This window comes from Paroedura picta, chromosome 4 (genome assembly GCF_049243985.1).
Source record: "Paroedura picta isolate Pp20150507F chromosome 4, Ppicta_v3.0, whole genome shotgun sequence".
NCBI lineage: Eukaryota > Metazoa > Chordata > Lepidosauria > Squamata > Gekkonidae > Paroedura > Paroedura picta.
Genome location: NC_135372.1, coordinates 128,832,831 through 128,852,302, shown reverse-complemented (window position 1 = coordinate 128,852,302; position 19,472 = coordinate 128,832,831). Strand labels below are relative to the sequence as shown.

The following is a 19,472-nucleotide window of genomic DNA, read 5'->3' as shown; positions in this document are numbered from 1 at the left end:
CTGGCGAAGGGCATTTCTGTTTGATTGCACAGCAGACGGAAGACCCACGTTTCCTCCCGTTTTTGCACCACCTTTTAGACTAGCTAATTACTTTCAAAAGGCAGGCGACATTCCGCCCCCAAATCTTCCAGGTAAGATAACAGAGGCATTGTTCCCTCCTGATAGCCCAGGTTGTTTGTTTACTTTCAAAGATGGATCCGGGATATTTTCGCCGGGCGTCCCACCCGACCCCACCCGCCTATTTTAAGGGGAACACAATCCAATCGGGCCGCAGCCAATCTCCATCTCCACTGCCCCCCCCCCCGGCTCGCGTGCGAGTCCGCAATTGTCCAGGCGTCGATCACATGCACGAGCCCAGAGCCCGGCGGAGACTACAATGCCCGGCGTGCCCTTCTGCTCCCTGATCAATGGACCTTATTTGAATAATCTGTGAGCTCTTGGCCTCAAGCCAATCAGCTGTCAGGGACCCATGATAAATCGCAATGCATTATTGATAATCATAATTACTCTGACATGCGCATTCCCGTCGCGGGGAGCAATTTCCCAACTCCAGGAATTTGTTGTGAAGAAGGCGAAGAAAATAATTGCTACTATTTCGCTCCCGATGCGGGTGCACCATGTCGAGGCGCAAGCAGGCGAAGCCGCAGCACATCCATTCGGACGAGCAGCCGCCCCCGGATGGAGCAAATGGTGAGGCGCGGCCGGCGGAGCCCCCCGGGGCAATGGGCCAACTTTAATTGATGGGCAACAGATATTTGGGGGGGGGGCGCTTGGCTTTTTTTGTGCGAGGCCTCCTTGCTCTCGCCCTCCCAGCTCCGTTTTTGGGGGCTTTTGCATCTTGAGCCCAACAGATCTCTTCGGGACCTGGACCACTTTTTTTTCTTCTTCTTTTCTCTTTTTTGACTCACTCAAGCGCTTTTTAATAATTTAATCACGTCCCGGAGAAAGCGCATGTTGGGAGTCTTTACATTCTCCACCTTCCTCCCCTAGCCAATCCGCATTGAATCCGGATTTGGATCACCTTGATTTCTTTTTAGTAAAAAGGGAGCCTGCTTCAAAGTTTTGAACCCTTTCCACGCTTTACAAAACCCACCCTTTCCCCCTTTTGCGCATCTCGTCTTCTTCGGCCCCCTCTCGCCTCCTTCCCCCCCCCCCCCAAAAAAAAAGTTTTCTCCCGAGCGCGGCTCCGGGCGCTCTCAGCATCCTTGGCGGCGGGACGAGCCTCGCTCGGTTCCCGGGGCCGAGAAGGGGAAACTCCGCGAACTTTTTCCCTCCCCGTGGGAGATCTTTCGGGGAGGCGGGCGAAAGCGGTGCCGCGGATCACCTTTCGTAATGTAACTGGGGACGGGGGGAGATTCTCTGTTCTCCCTTTATTTGCATGGGCCGGGGGGGGGGGCTTCCTCGCTTGCCGGCCCCGTCCCGTCCCCAGGCGCGGGGCTCTTTTCCCCGGCCGATGGCTATCAGCCCCGGGACCTTTTGTGGCTTGACCTCCAGCCATCTTTGATTTCCGACTTCCTAAAATAACTCCGGTGAGCTAATATGGGGCGGTGGGGGTGGGGTGGGCAGGGGCGATCGTGGCCTCGCTTAAAAGATGTCCCGGACACGCCGCTGGCTGCCCTCCCCTCTCAAGACGCGAGAAATGTCGGGCTTTTCTTACTAGGGATTTTTTCTTTTTTTGGGGGGGGGGGTAAAGAGAGAGACATGAGCCGCTGCTCTTGCAGAACTCGCTGGAAGCCTAACCCGGAGACCTTTAAATGCCTGGGTTGTGTGTTTGTGTGTGTGATGAATTGAATGCGATGCTTTTCGGGGCGGGGGGGAGAGATCGGGAAACTGGACTCTATTCTGGGCATGAATTTAAGGATTTCTTTTTTTAAGCAACCACCTGGTGGTGCGGAGTGCAAACCGGAGGGGGAGCGCCGTTTAAAAGGACTCGGGGCTTTCTCGACGCTCCCCTTGATTTTGCAGGGGGGGGGGAGTGATCGCTTCCTTGGGTCCAGGGGGAAATGGGGAGTTCAGGATGAATTCGATGAGGGGAAGCCGTTTCGGGGCTCCTGGAGGGGCGCCGGTGACCCCCAGGCGGACCCCCCCTTTTTTTTTCCCCCCAGCGATTTCCAAGTGCCGTTTTTGCCCTTCCTTGGGACGAGGGCTGCAAAAATCAGCTGATAACTTATTTTTTTTCTTTAAAAAAAAGTTTCTTTGAAGATCCGTCTGTCCAAAATAACCCCCTCCCCATCACCGACACAGTGGATGGAAATAGACGCTAACAATGTATTGGGGTGGGGGTGGGGGGTGTGATTGTATTTTGCAAACCGCGGGAGGTTTTAAGACTCCCCGCCCGGTCCCCTTTCCTTTAGAGTCCCAAAGTGCAATTGTGGAGTCCGGTTAATGGTGATTTAAGAAAACGGCAACGCTGGCCGGAGGGCCATAAATCCCATGTTTAATGCATGACTGTTTTTCCCTTTGTGCATATGGTTAGGAGGATGGCGCACGGGGAGGGGGGGGGGTGTTTCCACAGGCAAGCCGGCTCCCGGGGGCTGCCTAGAGACAAAAGGGTTAATAACTTCGGCAGAGTTTGGGGAGGGGACGGGAGGGGGAGAGGAGACACGAAATGCTTCGAGGTGCCTACGTGCCCAGATATTGCATATTGCATCAATGCCTCCCGTTTTCGCACGCTGATTTGCAGCAAACGCCTTCAGCGTGACTGCTTTCTCTTTCCCCCCCCCCCTTTCTCCTTCAATGGTGGCCAGTTCTTCTGATTACCTCCAAAGGAGGGACGATCCCTTATTTTATTTATTTATTTCGTTAATTCGGTTCTAGTTTCCGAAACCCAATTGTTTGGAAGGTAACTTTTTTCGCGTGCAGAAGGGATCGTTCGGGTGCTCTCTGGCGCCACCTGGAGGGCGCTGCGTGCATGGGAAGAGCAAGGCATTCCCCACGGTTGTTTTTGGAGAAACCCTTTCGTGGTCCGGTCCTGCTTTTGCAGAGCTGGGTTTGATGGGAGGGGAGATCGGAATGACTAAGCTTTTGAGTCCCGGCAAGCCTGTCCGATGCTTGGATGTGCCTCGTGGAAACCGCTAACTTTTTTGAGTTTATATTAAGAATAGAGAAGCTTTTACAGTACAGTCTTCTGCAAAGTTACTCCCAGTTGAAATTCATGGGACTAGACTGGAGTAACCCCACATAGGATGATGATGATAAAGAAGACTAGACCACCTCCTCCAATTAGGCTCACACTGTGAGCCCCTAAAAACCAAGTCCCAATTTGAGCAGATGTACCACTGGGTAGCCAGTGAAGACTATTAGACTATCAGACTCTTTGTTCTGTTTGACATAACGCTAAATGCTTTGTACATTTATCACAACAACCCTTTGGGGTAGGAAAAGTGGAAACTATCTTGCTGAAAACCACTTGGCTAAGCTTGGAGAGCTGTTTTCTTGTATCAAAGTTTTCTTCTCTGCTGCATCATCGAAGGATATAACACACAACGATTATCATCATCATCAGTAGATATAATACACAAAGATTATTAGTAGATCCCAGTCGTTTTAGTCATGTATGGTAGATCTTTTTGGGCACAAAATATTAAAACCTGTATGGCAGGAAGCATAAGGGTAGTTGAATCTCAAATCAAGTTTCTTTGCTGTTTGTGTGCCAATTCACTTGGATTCTGGAGTTGGCATGCTCCAGCGATGCATTTACAGGCATCAAGTTGAGGGCTTTTAATCAGAAAAGTCCCATAAGAGTTTGCAGAAACTTATTGCACATGAAAGCAATGTGTTTATTGCGCATGACCACTAAGTGGTCGCAAGCCTTAGTCCAAAGCAAGGGGGGATTAAACCAAAAAATCTAAAGCCACCTTTTGGTTTCAGTTTGGATTAGTTGTAAAATTTAAAAAAATGGTGTGTAAGCTTTTGAACTCTTCATCATCATCTATACTAATCTTGAAGGAGCCACAAGATTGCCTCCCCACCCATCTGTTATTGTATAGACTTAACTATGCATGCCAAGAAGGCATTTTATCTCTTGGCTTTAGGGAAGAAAAATGTATATGCAAAATTAAAATTTGCAAAGCCACCTGTGAATTCCCCCCCCCCCCAAAAAAAACAATATCATGTGGAGGGTTTTGGGGGGAAATGTTGCTGCTGACTCAGTGATTAATTAACAGATCAAAAAAAATAGCAGGTGGTCACTAGAGAACAATAATTGCATACTGAAAATTAGCATTTTCCACTGCAAAGGATTTATCTGCCCATTGTACTTGTGTAATAGCCATTAACCTGCATTCTTTTCCCCCTTCCAATCGGCAGTTTAAAACTTGAAAAGCCTGCAATTTTTCCCCCTTTAAGCCAGTATTTGCAGCTTTCACTTGAGAATTGGAGTAACAAAAAACTTACACGGCATATAAATAAATATATAAGGCATAAACAGTGTCTGTCTTAGGCTAGGCAGGGTGGGCTAACAGTGCTTCCATATTCAGAAATTTCACCCCTCCCCACAAAAATTTGCAGATTTAAAGAGAATTGCTTGCAAGAAGCAGGGAGGGTAGATTACATAAAATCTATTTTTGTTTTCAGTGAACCTTTTAGAGATGGGTTTCAGGTGGGTAGCAGGGTTGGTCTGCGGGAGAAATCCATGTCTGCAGTCCCACTTTCAACACCAGGAAGGTTTCCAGAGGATGGGCTGTAGAGCCACATGGTGTCCGACAAAGGGAACTTTGACTCTCTAAAGCAGGGGTAGTCAAACTGCGGCCCTCCAGATGTCCATGGACTACAATTCCCACAAGCCCCTGCCAGCATTCGCTGGCAGGGGCTCCTGGGAATTGTAGTCCATGGACATCTGGAGGGCCGCAGTTTGACTACCCCTGCTCTAAAGCTTATGCCCTGGGAAGCCTTGTTGGTTCTTAAGACAACACTGGACTCCAGTCTGGCTCTTCTAGAACTGGCTCTAGGCTGTAGATCCGGTGCCAAAGAAGGGAACTTCAGAGGTCCAGGAACAACAACAACAAGTTTGCCCCTGACCTTGCATCTGAATCCATCCCTGACCCACCTGCATTCAAATTGACTGGCAGGGGGATGACTCATTTAACTGAAGCCCCATGAAGGAGGGAGGGTGGGGTGTGCCCTTCTTTTCCTTCCCCCTTGCACTCTCCTTCCCTCTCTTTCCATGCCAGTGAAACACTATCTCGCCTGTAGGGACCGGGCCTTTCGGCTCAGCCCGGCAGCGGGTGACGTTTTGACAGAGCTGCTGCTTTAACCTCTGCCTCCTCCTGCCTGCGGTGGGTGGTAAGTTGATGTCAAGCTTACAATTAGGACTCTCATGCAATTGACCTTGGCAGCGGGGTTTTTGCGCTGTTTAGCCAGGGCTGAAACAGTGGAATAGTGTTCCGTGTGGTCTGCGGCTGCCTTGTTGGTCGGCCAGGGGACTCGCTGGTGGATGCAACTGGAAGGAGAAACCGGCCCTGGGATCAGGTAGAAGCGGGGGGGGGGGGCTCTCCCCTCCTACTCTCTCTTCGGGCGCAACCCCTTGCAACTGTGATATGTGGGTGTCTCTGCTCCCCTTGTTTACCCAGGAATCTAGGAGATAAGATCAGTAACAGGGTTGTGCAGTAGTTCTCTGTGTCTCCACTGCTCCGTTTTTAGGTGGAAGGGTGGTCCAAAATAAAAAGGGCTTGAGACCAACCAAACAGACACGAAACGTCGGGCAGGTGTGTTTGAGTTTTCCAGAACGCTTCGTCACGCCAGATGTTTAAGGCAGAATGGATGGTGGTGGCAAACAAACAGATTGTCCCCTTCCTCCCCCTTCCCATTTCATGTGCAGCCCGACAAAGAGCTTTGGAGGAATCATAGAATCATAGGACTTCTTGAAAGCTTGTGCACGGTTTCATGTCAGTTTGGTGGCTCTTACTAAAACACAGCTTTTTTTTTGCGCTTGAATCTGTCATTTTTGCATCTTTGAATCCAGACGTGTTGGGTTGCAAATAAACACTCTTCTTATGGCTCTTGTGGTATTTTTGCACAGACTGGGCAGGCGTGATTAACAAGCAAGAGTCTCATAGCTTAAAGATTAAACTTGTTGTCTGTTGTAGATCCAAACCCACTGATAGGAATGTTTAGGTAAAAAGTTTGTCTTCTTTAAGAGGTCGCAGGTTCCTCTTCGCTGCTTTTTTGCAGCAGATTGTCACAACTGCTCTTCCGGAGCCATTAGCTGCGCTGACAGTTCACATCGAAAACAAAATGTGCAAGGGATTTGTTTGTCATTTCGAGCGAGAAAAATTACTCTCACCCGTTCTTCAGAATCTGGGTGTTTTGGGTAGTATACAGCAGTTTTCCTCTGTCTGGCTGTTGGGTCACAATGTTAGTGGATGTTAACTGAACCTTTTGGTTTTGAGCCTTGGCAGAACGCTAGGAGACTTTTTAAAAATTAGGGGTTATTTGGCTTCCATATTTCTACAGGACTTCTAAAATAGCTTTGAAAAGTTCGCTGTAAGAATGATAGAATATGAAATTGAGCAATGCAGTCCTGTTGACTTTTGTGATACTTCACGTAAAACTACAGTGCTGCACAAAACTTGCTACTTTGTCCTCCTACTTGATAGTACACTTAAAGAGTAATTGTGTAATCCCTTGCACATGGCGGGGAGGGGGGGGAGTGCAGTTGTCCCAAGCCATTCTGGAAGCCTGAGTTGTGTCCTCACTAATTGTCGATTGCAAAATGAAAAGCCAAATGCATCTGATTTTTATCCCAAGGTGTTCCTTGGTGACATGTGTAACTAACTGGTATTGATCCTGATTTAATCAGTAAAATGCCTAATTTAATCAAATACCTAATTTAATCAAAGACCATTGCTCAGTTGAGTGTTTTGTGTGGTGGTTGAAAATGCTTTTGGTTTTCTGCAGGCATTTTTGCCTCTGATGGAAGAGGCAAAAACACTGACAATTTGATCTTCAATAACCGGACGGAGGGGTCGACGTTTTAGTATCAAACGAAGGCGTAAATATTGGACGCCATGCATGAACTTTGAATAATGCTGACACTTCTAACATGCATGCTGAGTTCAAGGGGGGGGGAAGGTTGTGTACTTGGGATGAGATGTGGGGGAGACAATAAGCACTATCCAGCCAAATTAAGCAAAATCTGGTTTTATTCAGTGGGGTTTCAACATATCCCATTGAACGAAATGCATCAAGATCCATGCCTTTTTACAGCAATGAGGTGACCTGTTTAGAACTCAGCCTAAACTTGCTGACGAGCTTTTCCAAGAAGGACTCTTGGAAGTAGAAGAAGAGTTGGTTCTTATATGGCACTTTTCTCTACCCGAAGGAGTCTCAAAGCAGCTTACATTTGCCTTCCCTTTCCTCTCCCCACAACAGACACCCTGTGAGGGAGGTGAGGCTGAGAGAGCCCTGATATTACTGAAGAAGAGTTGGTTCTTATATGCCGCTTTTCTCTACCCGAAGGAAGCTCAAAGCGGCTTACATTAGCCTTCCCTTTCCTCTACCCACAACCGACACCCTGTGAGGTGGGTGAGGCTGAGAGAGCCCTGATATTACTGATCTGTCAGAACAGCTTTATCAGTGCCGTGGCGAGCCCAAGGTCACCCAGCTGGCTGCATGTGGGGAGGAGCGGGGAATCAAACCCAGCGCGCCAGATTAGAAGTCCGCAATCCTAACCACTACACCAAACTGGCTCTTCTTAACTGAGTGATAGTGAAGATACAACCATGAATTCCTGGGCCTCGACTTGCTCTTTTAGGCATTGTTTGAAGGATCTTGAGTAAATTTCATCAGCCAATCTGAGAATTGGAGGACATCATGGACTGAGACTAGATGGCTGCGGTTTTGCAATGGAATCAGAGCTCGTTTGCCAAATGGCCTCCTTATCTATACTTTCAGCAGAACAACATTGGAGAAAAGTGGCTCCTTTATGTCCAACAAAGTTTTATTCAAACTTTTGTGTGCAAGCATACTTCTTCAGATGTAATGAAACAAAATTTCCTCAACCATACATGGTGGGGGGGTTGTTCTACTTTAGTGGAGGAAGTCATCCAAGGATGGTCTGGCCACGCTTCTGCTCACTCAGGTAGGGCTATTCATATTGAATTGAATTCGGTGGCCTTATCTAGATGACCATGGGTGGAGGATGGGTGATTTTATTGCCAGGAAGGTTTAGCAAGAGTTTAAACACATATATTAACTGGGCAATTATAGCTGAAATAGGAATACAATAGAAGAAGAAGAAGAGTTGGTTCTTATATGCCACTTTTCTCTACCTGAAGGAGGCTCAAAGCGGCTTGCAGTCGCCTTTCCTTTCCTCTCCCCACAACAGACACCCTGTGTGGTAGGTCAGAACAGTTTTATCAGTGCCGTGGCAAGCCCAAGGTCACCCAGCTGGTTGCATGTGGGGGAGCGCAGAATCGAACCTGGCATGCCAGATTAGAAGTCCGCACTCCTAACCACTACACCAAACTGGTGTTTGCAGATCTTGAATACAACTTGGTTGGTTTTAAAGGTGCAACTAGACTCGAGTTTTGTTTTACTGCTTCATACTGGCATGGCTACCCACCTGAATCTGTTCTTTAGCTTGGAGAAATGCTTATTGAAGGGTGACATGATAGATGTTTACATAATTGTGTGGGAGACAGTAGGTAGGGAAAGAAGCACTTTTCTCCCTCTCTGTCAATAAAAGAACTCATGGGCACTCAATGAAATGAATGAGTAGTAAGCTTAGAACAGATAAAGGGAAGTCCTTCTCCACCCAAAAATTAATTAACGTGTGAAATTCACTCCCCCAGGAAGTGGTGGCAGCTACAAGCATAGGCAGCTTCAAGATTGGATGAACATCTGGAGCTCAGGTCCATCTGTGGCTATTAGCCACAAGGTATAGATCAGGGGTAGTCAAACTGCGGCCCTCCAGATGTCCATTAACTACAATTCCCATGAGCCCCTGCCAGCATTCCATAGATGGAACACTGTGTCTGGGGCGGTGAAGCTCTGTACCCTTGGTGCTTGGGGTCTACAATGGGAGGGCTTCTGGAGTTCCAGCCCCACTGGTGGACCTTCTGATGCCGCTTGGGTTTTGGCCACTGTGTGACATTGTGTTGGTCTGAGGCCTGATCAAACATGGCTTCTCTTACATTATATTCTTAACCAATGACTGGAATTTTGCAGTGGTGTGAGAGACATGGGCTTAAACAGGACGAGGACTGTGGCTCAGTGGTTCCCTCAAGGAAACGTGACCTTCAGCAGGTGGGCTGTCTGGGGTCATATTCCTGCTGAGCTCCTCGGACTGTCGTACCCAGGGTTGACAACCCTTCCTCAAAAGTCTCCCATCTTTGGGAGGCTGGAAAAGCTTTCTCTTGCTTGCTCTTGGCCATAGGATTTTCCATTGTGTATTCTCTCTCTTTCTCTCCCCCACCTGGGTCTGTCTTTCTTACCAGTAAGGACAATCCACTGTGGCTTTTACAAATGACTTTTACAAAGAAATCCTTTTTTCAGATTAAATATGGCCACTGCACAACAACCCAAGAGGAAGTGCAGGCATTTTAACCACCGTACCATACTGGCTGTGTGTTTCTGTGCTTGCTTAGAGACATCTTCATTCCTTGCCTGTCAGAATGGAAAGTACTCTAGGACTGAGCCCTGGATTTTAACTAAGCTCCAGTGATAGGTCACTGTGTGTGAGAGACCACAGGAGTTCATTCCCTCCTCCCCTTCCCTCTGGGTCTTCGTCTTCATAAAAACCACAGTTGAAACAAATACTTCTAGACACCCATCTAATGAAAGACTCCTTGGTTTGGCTCCATAATGAGCCTCTTGTGGCGCAGAGTGGTAAGGCAGCAGGCATGCAGTCTGAAAGCTTTGCTCATGAGGCTGGGAGTTCGATCCCAGCAGCCGGTTCAAGGTTGACTCAGCCTTCCATCCTTCCGAGGTCGGTAAAATGAGTACCCAGCTTGCTGGGGGGTAAACAGTAATGACTGGGGAAGGCACTGGCAAACCACCCCGTATTGAGTCTATGAAAACGCTAGAGGGCATCACCCCAAGGGTCAGACATGACTCGGTGCTTGCACAGGGGATACCTTTACCGGAAATCTTGGGGACCAGTTTGCTCTGTGGGGTGGTTTTCTGTAGGACAGTGGTTCCCAACCTTTTTATCACGGGGGACCAGTCAACGCTTGACAATTTTACTGGGCCCTGGGGGGCGGTAGTCATTTGCCGTGGGACATCGCTGCCGCCGGCGCCCCTGAGTTCCCACCGCCCACTGAGGGGTGCTGTCAGCAGCAGCTGCGCAGTGCCACGCCGAGGGGGAGCCCCAGCCATGGCGGCTGCTGGAGAGCACCAAAGGTGAGCTGGCGGCAGAGTGGCAGGGCAGCCCCCGAGGCAGCAGCCAGGGAGGAGGATGAGGAGGAGCCGTGGCCCGTTATCGATTGATCCACGGACTGGTACCGGTCCCCGGCCTGGGGGTTGGGGACCACTGCTGTGTAGGATACTTGCTTAGTGGCATGGCGCTTTCAGTTTCTCAGATCAGTCGTTCTCAAACTTTATAAAGCCGAGGTTTATTTCTGAACTTGCTGTTTGCTTTTTTGTGACCTACTTGCAAAACAACTCTTCACTATTTCCTCTCTTCCCAAGGCAACACACAGTAGCTGCTTGACACTAGCTTATAATTTTGTATTTAGGGAGCTGCGGGCTATGAGTCTTGGCCATTTACATATTACATGGGGCAACCCCAAAATTTGCCATCAGGATGTTTCCTCTGAGCTTACCCTGTACCCACTCTTCTCCTGGATTCATGATCCACTGTCAAAGATCAAATTCCCAGTTTGGGAGCCACTGACTAGATCCCTCTTCCTTGAAAGCCAGGGCCACCATTTCACAAGTGAATGCATTGTAAGCGCATGACTTTGGCAAGTTCAGCCAAGCCACCACCTCCTATTTTTTTGGCTACCTGGAAAAATGCACCTTTATCGCAATTGGCTAGCATTGGCATAGCATGGGCAAGGAGGCCTATTGGAAACTTCAGAAAGACAGTCATATATGTGGACTTAACTTCAAGACCATCATTTCTGCCACTGCTGGTTTCAGTGGGTCTTCTGCATGTGTGCAGTATTGCCAGATAGATAAATTTAATACACATGTGATGGGCGTGGATCATGGGGGCAGACGCTGCCCTTGAACTGGTTTCCCCCCCCCCAATCTATGTGCATATGTATGTGTGGTTGGAACTCTGTGATCTGGAACCCTGCTCTTTAAATGCTTCCGAATCATACATGGTTACACAGGTCAGGGATGCTAGACTCAAGGCAGTGGTCGAAGTTAAAATCATAGAATCATAGAGTTGGAAGGGGCCACATAGGCCATCTAGTCCAACCCCCTGCTCAACGCAGAGCATCAGCCCTAAGCATCCTAAAGCATCCAAGAAAAGTGTGTATCCAACATATGCTTGAAGACTGCCAGTGAGGGGGAGCTCACCACCTCCTTAGGCAGCCTATTCCACTGTTCTCCCAGAATAACAGCTCATCTCCAGGCTGTAGAGGTCAGCTCCCTTGGAGGTAATGGCAGCGTCAAGGGCTGGATGACACATCCCTGTTGAGTTCTCTCCCCAGACACTTCCTCCGAAACTCCAGACGTTTCACAATCCACATCTCGCAGTCATAGCAGAGGCCTTATGTATGTCTTCCAGTGAATGTGGCGTGGTCAGTAGTGTGGCTTTCAGTTGTGATCCTAATGCACATTCCATGTTTTCTCTGTCCAGGAGGAAAGACTGATGTCCTATTGGAATACGTGGCTTGACAAAATAAGCAATGGTGTGCAGGAGACATGGTGGAGAAGTAGGTTCGGCTACTCCAGAAGTCACATAGTTTCTATGTAGTGTTCTTCTACATGGATGCTCTGTGCATATCCGTGCCAGCCACACTCAGAAATGAGTCATGCATAATGACCCCCCCCCCCTGCCCAAGTAGGGTTGCCAGACCCCTTGCTGGAGACAGGGCTCCCCTGCTGCCAGGCCTCACCTCCCCACCACCAATCAGCTGACTGCTGGGCGGAGCTCACCCTTGAAAGATGGAGCCCCATCCAACATTCAGCGATGTGTCTGTGTGTTCATGTGACCCGGGAGTGACATCATCACATCCATGATGTCGTGATGCCACTCTGGTCAAAAGCTTTGCGGTAGAAAATCAAATTTGCTATAGAGCTTTTTGCCCAAATACCAGAGCATTGCCCTGACATCCTGGATGTGATGTTGTCATTTCTGGGTCACGTGAGCAGTGGAATCGCCATGTTGCTGTATATTGGATGGACTTCTCTAGTGCTCTCGGTAGGATCCCCACCCCTGGCCAGTTGCCAGGAGAAACCTGGCAATCCTACCCCCAAGTAGAGAATATGTACCTAAGTGAGGGCTCCTTTGGACTTCTTTTCTCGGCGCAATATGACTTTGGGGCATCTCAAAGTAAAGACTCACAAATGGTTATGATGTACGTAGGAAATCTTGATAGAACTCTTAACTACCAGCCGCTTTAACCTTAAAAAGAGGGGGTGGGAATTGACAGATAGGGTTTGTGCCTGTGTGTTTAGTTATTTACCAGTTATCTAACAGTTACGGAAAAGTTGTACAGTTTGGGGAGCCAAGGCTGTGCTCTGAAACATGGATGGTTAGGAAGACACATTTGGTTTTGGTAAATGTGGCTAGTTATCTTGTATACAAATTAACAGGCCATCCTCCAATAGAAGTTCCTGAGGGAAAAGACAAAGATAATATCATCAATGACCTTGCTAAAACCAGTAAAGTAGAATAAGATGCACAGCTCTGTTGGTACTAACAATTCATAGTGCTGTCCTAAGCAGAGTTACACATTTCTAACCCCATTGGCTTCAGTGGAGCTAGAAGGCCGTAACTCTGTTTAGGATTGTGTTTTCATATTTCAGACGCTCAGAATCAAATGCCATCCCTCCCTGTTCCTGTCTTCCTGGTTTCCTTCTTCCTTTCTAGAGATGTGAAGCTTGGTAAAGAAGGAGGGTTTGGGGTTTTGTGTCCATGAGTACTCGGATTTAATTTCACTAATAAAAATTGGACACTTTAGTGAGCGCTGAAAAAAATGCCACTGAAATGTTCTTTCTTGGAATAAGCTATTTTTTTTAAGGTAAAGTTTTACGTACCCAGAACATCTAATATAGTATAGTGGTTAAGAGTAGTGGACTTTAATCTCAATATTTCCCACTACTCCACATGCAGCCAGCTGGGTGACCTTGGGCCAGTCACAGTTCTCTTGGAGCTCTCTCAATCCCACCTCCCTCACAAGAGGCCTGTTGTGGGAGAGGAAGAGAAGGCCATTGTAAGCTGCTTTTGAGACACCTAAGGGTGGAGAAAAGCAGGGTGTAAACAACCCACTGTTCTTAATGATGGATGGGAATTACCCAAGTACATTTTTATCCTGCTCTCCCGCAAAGATGCATCATACTTGGTTTTCCCCTTCCTCTTTCTAGTCCTTCCCAGGATCCTGTGATTAGTGAGCCTGAAAGAAAGAGACTAGTGCAATGGCGACCAAGCAAGTTTCCTGGCAGAGTAGAATTTGAATCTGGGTCTCTTCAGTGTTAGTCTAAAAGGGGAAGCCGAGTGATGAAGCACAGCCGTCTGCAGGCACCAGTTCCTTCAGAACTTTTCCTCTGGCTGGGTGCTATAAAGCAGGGGTAGTCAACCTGTGGTCCTCCAGATGTCCATGGACTACAATTCCCATGAGCCCCTGCCAGCAAACGCTGGCAGGGGCTCATGGGAATTGTAGTCCATGGACATCTGGAGGACCACAGGTTGACTACCACTGCTATAAAGCAAGCAGGGTGGTCAGGACTCCTAAGAAGGGATGTGTGCCTCAGCTCTGGTGCCTCGGTGATCACCAAAGCCCAAGGTGGTACGTAGAAGCGCCACGGCAATTCGGTGATTGCTGAGCCGAGGCATACAGCCCTACTCCTATGGTTCTAGACAATGATACTTCTTGGTTTACATCTTGTGTGGGATGCTTTGTTGACTTCAGCATGCACAGGAAATATATACCATATATTTTCAGGGCTATAGTTGCTACTTAAGAGCCTCTTGTGGTGCAGAGTGGTAAGGCAGCCGACATGCTGTCTGAAGCTCTGATCATGAGACTGGGAGTTCGATCCCAGCAGCCGGCTCAAGGTTGACTCAGCCTTCCATCCTTCCGAGGTCGGTAAAATGAGTACCCAGCTTGCTGGGGGGTAAAACGGTAATGACTGGGGAAGGCACTGGCAAACCACCCCGTATTGAGTCTGCCATGAAAACGCTAGAGGGCGTCACCCCAAGGGTCAGACATGACAGGGGATACCTTTACCTTTACCTTTATAGTTGCTACTTACACATCTCTAATTTTGTTTGTGGATACCATGTATGATGATAGACTCTTTAACAGTTTACTATTATCAAAGTATCCAAATACTCCCCTAGTCCTGTTGTGATTTATGACACTTTTTCCTGACCAAATAACACCCTTTATTTACTTCAAAACCTGTAATCTTTTTCAACACTCCCCCCCCCTTATTTCACTTCTGATTTCTGAAATCGTCACTGAGAACATTGAACATCTTCCAATCCTTTTAAAGATTGTTCATTCATGTTTGCATGAATATGCTAGGTGGCATATGGGGGAGCAGTTTGCAGACTCTTTAAGTACTTGGATATATTTGCTGATTTGTCTGTAGAAAGCTGAGGGATGTATACTTTTAAATGACAAATATGTCTTAGCATCGTTCTTTTTTGATATGTTAAGTTACAAAAGATGCTTTTGAGAGTGTTAGTGGGATAAGCTTGATAATAAAGTATTGCCTGCATTTCCTCAACATTCTCATGGCTTCAAAATTCGAGTCCACTGGCACTTTTATTCAAGGTTTGAGCTATCGTGTGGAGGCACACCTTCTCAAAGGGGTAAAAAGGGGAAGTGTGCCTGCACAGGAAAGCTCACCCCTTGAATAAAACTTGGTTGGTCTTAAAGGTGCCGCTGGACTCATATTTTGTTTTGCTACTTGAGACCAACACGGCTACCTACCTGAATCCAGTTTTCACCAGGGAATCTGATCTCTTGTCATCTGGAGATTAGTTGTAATTCTGGGAGAGCCCCAGGCCCTGGAGGCTGGGAATCTGAGTTATTTACATGAATGATAACTTGTTGTTGTTGTTGTTGTTGTTTTGAAGAATAGTGGGGGTACTTCTCACAATATCTAGTTCAGGGGTAGTCAAACTGTGGCCCTCCAGATGTCCATGGACTACAATTCCCATGAGCCCCCGCCAGCATCTTCCAAGGCAGCCATTTTCTTCAGGGGAACTGGGGATTAGTTGTAATTCAGGAAGATCTTCAGATCTCACCAGGGGGTTGGCAATCCTACCATCTGATCAACTCTCTACTGCAGGGGTAGTCAACCTGTGGTCCTCCAGATGTCCATGGACTACAATTCCCATGAGCCCCTGGCAACGTTTACTGGCAGGGGCTCCTGGGAATAGTAGTCCATGGACATCTGGAGGGCCACAGTTTGACTACCCCTGAAGTTAGATAGATAGATATGTATTAATAAGTATAGTTATATTAGTAGGGTAAACTGATTTGTCATGGAATTATAATCTTCTCTTCTTTTTTCTTTCTGTTATTTCCTTTCTTAAAATTAATAAAGGCTGGAGCTATCCAGCATTAAAAAAATGAATGAATACTTGTTTTTCATTGGGCCTGGGTGATCTTAAACGCTGGTAGGTTGATCTCTGACTTACATGTTTGTGACCAGGTGCCATTTCCCAAGGCTACAGAAAATGCTGTAGCCCCCCCCCCCCCCCAATCCCTTCCTCTAATTGAGGATGCAGGAAAAGAGCAGTGGGGCAAGGAAGTAAGAGAAAATGGGATGAAATCTATAGTGCAGTAGAGCAGGGGTAGTCAACCTGTGGTCCTCCAGTAAATGCTGCCAGGGGCTCATGGGAATTGTAGTCCATGGACATCTGGAGGACCACAGGTTGACTACCCCTGCAGTAGAGAGTTGATCAGATGGTAGGATTGCCAACCCCCTGGTGAGATCTGAAGATCTTCCTGAATTACAACTAATCCCCAGCTCCCCTGAAGAAAATGGCTGCCTTGGAAGATGGACTCTATGGCATTAAGCCCCACCTTACCTGGGCTCCACCCCCAAATATCTAGAAATTTCCCAACCTGGAATTGTCAACCACCTTATAATGGTAGTAACACGGAAGAGGGCCTTTCCGCTAGGTTGTCTCAAGGGATGGATTTGTGTGTCAAAGCTTTTCTTCATTCTTGCCTTAATACAAACCATCTGGTCTTGGCTGGGGCCAGCTGCCCCTGGTCTCTGGTGTCTTATCCATACATGCAAGTGAATTGAAACGAAGTGACCTATCTAAAGGGAGTCCTGCTGGAACTACAGTGGGAATGCCTCCTGGGAAGTGTTTAGCAGCGGAATGGATTATGTCCTCATGAGGAATGATCAGAATTTGTCCATAGTTGCCTGCTGGCTAGGGTGGGTGGTGGAAAAGCCCTCGGCTGATGGGCAGTGGCTTTGTTTTCAGACCTTTTCGGAATCCAGGGGATGTAAAGGCACAGCTTTTACACATGCTGAATAGCTAGGCTTGCCAATCTCCAGGTGGCACCCAGAGATCAAGTAACAAAGAGGAATCAAAACCCAACCTGGAAAACAGGCGAGAACCAAATGTAGAAAAATAGAAGCAATTTGTTAAGAGCTCTAAAATGTTTTAAAAACATAAAATAATATAATATCGGTGCCCAATAGATAGGATATTCTTTTATGACTGTTGACCATTTTAGAGCTCTAATAATAAATTGTTTCTATTTATATTTGGTTTTATCCCTAACCTTTGTGGCACCTATAGATCTCCTGCCACAGGTTCCTCTGGAGCAGATGGCTGCTTTGCAGGGTGGAATCTGTTTCCTGGCACCCTCCTGAGGTCTTGTTCTATCATTTCAGGATTTTCTTTTCATGCGATTGGCATGGGATGAGGTGTGGAGGATATTACAACTTCATGCTGGGCCCAGAGAAACTGCTTTGGTTTTGAACTATTCACAAGATTTCTGTGGTAAGCAGCAGAAATGCTGTCTGAAGCTGTCTGCCCGTGAGGTTGGGAGTTCGATCCCAGCAGCCAGCTCAAGGTTGACTCAGCCTTCCATCCTTCCGAGGTCGGTAAAATGAGTACCCAGCTTGCTGGGGGGTAAAACGGTAATGACTGGGGAAGGCACTGGCAAACCACCCTGTATTGAGTCTGCCATGAAAACGCTGGAGGGCGTCACCCCACGGGTCAGGCATGACTTGGTGCTTGCACAGGGGATACCTTTACCTTTATGCCCTAATTTTCAACCTCTGGCATTCTTTCCCCTGGGGTGTTGGTATGCCTAACATATTCATAAGCTTGTTCTGCCTGGACCTGGATAGCCCAGGCTAGCCTGATATCAGAAGCTGAACAGGGTCCTGGTTAATATCTCAGTGGGAGACCACCAAGGAAATCCACGGCCATGAGAGGAAGGCAGGCAATGGCGAACCACCTCTGAAAGCCCCTTTCCTTGAAAACCCCACAGGGTGACCATAAATCACTTGTGACCTAATGGCCAAAACAACAAACAAAACTCTTTTAGTTGGTGACAATATGAGCTGCTACCACATGGGGGAGCATAAAGAAAAAAACAAACGAGATAAACTCACTTATTTTAGCAATCTGTCTGGCACCTCAGTAAGCAAATATCCTCCTCTGTGGTTCAGCACGAGTGTGCAAATGTCCTCCTTTGCTTTGCCCTTTGTGGAGACGCTGTGAACCTCTGTCTTGACAGGATGTACAGAATAATCACTAACAAGTAGTGGGTAGCCATGTTGGTGTGAAGCAGTGGAATAAAGTTCAAGTCTAGCAGCACCTTTAAGGCCAACAAAGTTGTATTCTGGGTGCAATAATTTTGTGTTGATCTTAAAGGTGCCACTGGCCTCAAACTTGGTTCTACCCGAATAGCATCTAATGAAATATGACTTATGTTTTCTGTGAATCCTAACTTTAATTAGTATGGCCCTGGAGCCACTCTAGATAGTGGAAGCACAAGTGATTTGTGGAAATAAGTGGAAGCACAAGTGATTTGCTGCTCTGCTGTGTAAGAATCTTAAAAGTTCATCTACGGGTTGGTGCTAGTTAGTTTTGAGATCAGAATTGCTGCCCGAGGGGTGGGTTCATGGTTGAGCCTTCCTGCTTAGTGACAGTTTATCTGATACAGAAGGACTCCAGGGAGGTGTTTACAGGGGCATTTTAGATCGGGAAAATGGGGCAGGAGACAGATTCAAACTCAATATATTCCTCTGAAAGGCCAAATAAAAATAAACCAGAGATTCCTGGCCCAAAAGAAGTAAATCTGGCCTCAACCAGGCCAGTGTCTTTTTTTGTCCTGGCCCCAACCTGGTGGAATGAATTCCCGGAAGAACTGAGGACCGTGATGGAACTGATCCAGTTCCACAAGGCCTATAAAACGGAACTCTTCCACCAGGCATGGGGCCAATGTACATCTAGGCAACTTAACTAAACATTGAGAGCCAGTTTGGTGTAGTGGTTAGGAGTGCGGACTTCTAATCTGGCATGCCAGGTTCGATTCTGCGCTCCCCCACATGCAACCAGCTGGGTGACCTTGGGCTCGCCACGGCACTGATAAAACTGTTCTGACCGAGCAGTGATATCAGAGCTCTCTCAGCCTCACCCACCCCACAGGGTGTCTGTTCTGGGGAGAGGAATGGGAAGGCGACTGTAAGCCGCTTTGAGCCTCCTTTGGGTAGGGAAAAGCGGCATATAAGAACCAACTCTTCTTCTTCTTCTTCATTGGTGGGCTCCCTATATCCCCCCCCTCAGTAAAAACAACTCAAGATGCTCTTTGCATGTAGCTGATTTTGCAATTACCCCATGCAGCCGATTAACTGTGTTTAGGTTATTTTAAATTTTATAACTGTTAATAAATAAATCTATTGTCTGTGTTTTTATGACCACCCTGAGCCGGCAATGCCAGGAAGGGCGAGATATAAATCCCAAAAATAAATGAATAAAATCTGTAATCATACCCCTACATGCCTGAAAATTAAATTACAAATTCTGGAAGTCCTGTCCACAGGTCCTGGGGTCATGTGTAATAGTGCTTTTACCTTTTAGTCCTGCTGAAGATGAAGAGATAGCGTTCCTCCGATTTAATGGCTGGACAATGCAAACTGGCCAGCTACCTTCAACAGAGCTGTGAGCAGCATAGGGTGTGGCTGGATTTCTGCCTGGGAAGCATTCTTGAGGGTTTCAGAGCTTTGCCAGTAATGGAACAACAAATGGCACCTTTAAGACCAACAAAGATTTGTCCAAGGTGTGATCTTTTCTGGGCAGGCACACTTCCTGAGACAATGGAACGGGGATCATAGGGGTAATGGTTTACGGATAGGCTGTCGACAGG

The 19,472-nt window shown here is 47.4% G+C and overlaps 1 protein-coding gene across 2 annotated transcripts in view; it reads left to right on the top strand.

Annotated features, from left to right (window-relative positions):
* The first annotated feature begins 365 nt into the window (after window positions 1-365).
* SALL4 (spalt like transcription factor 4) overlaps window positions 366-19,472 on the top strand; it is a 30,484-nt gene continuing 11,377 nt past the window's right edge. The window contains exon 1 of one of the 2 annotated variants that reach the window (XM_077335638.1): window positions 366-690. In XM_077335638.1, the coding sequence (XP_077191753.1) occupies window positions 618-690 (73 nt within the window). In that variant the 5' untranslated portion in view covers window positions 366-617. Of the gene's footprint in view, window positions 691-1,402; window positions 1,530-19,472 lie in introns of those variants that run through there. The other variant, XM_077335639.1, reaches the window with a different exon arrangement.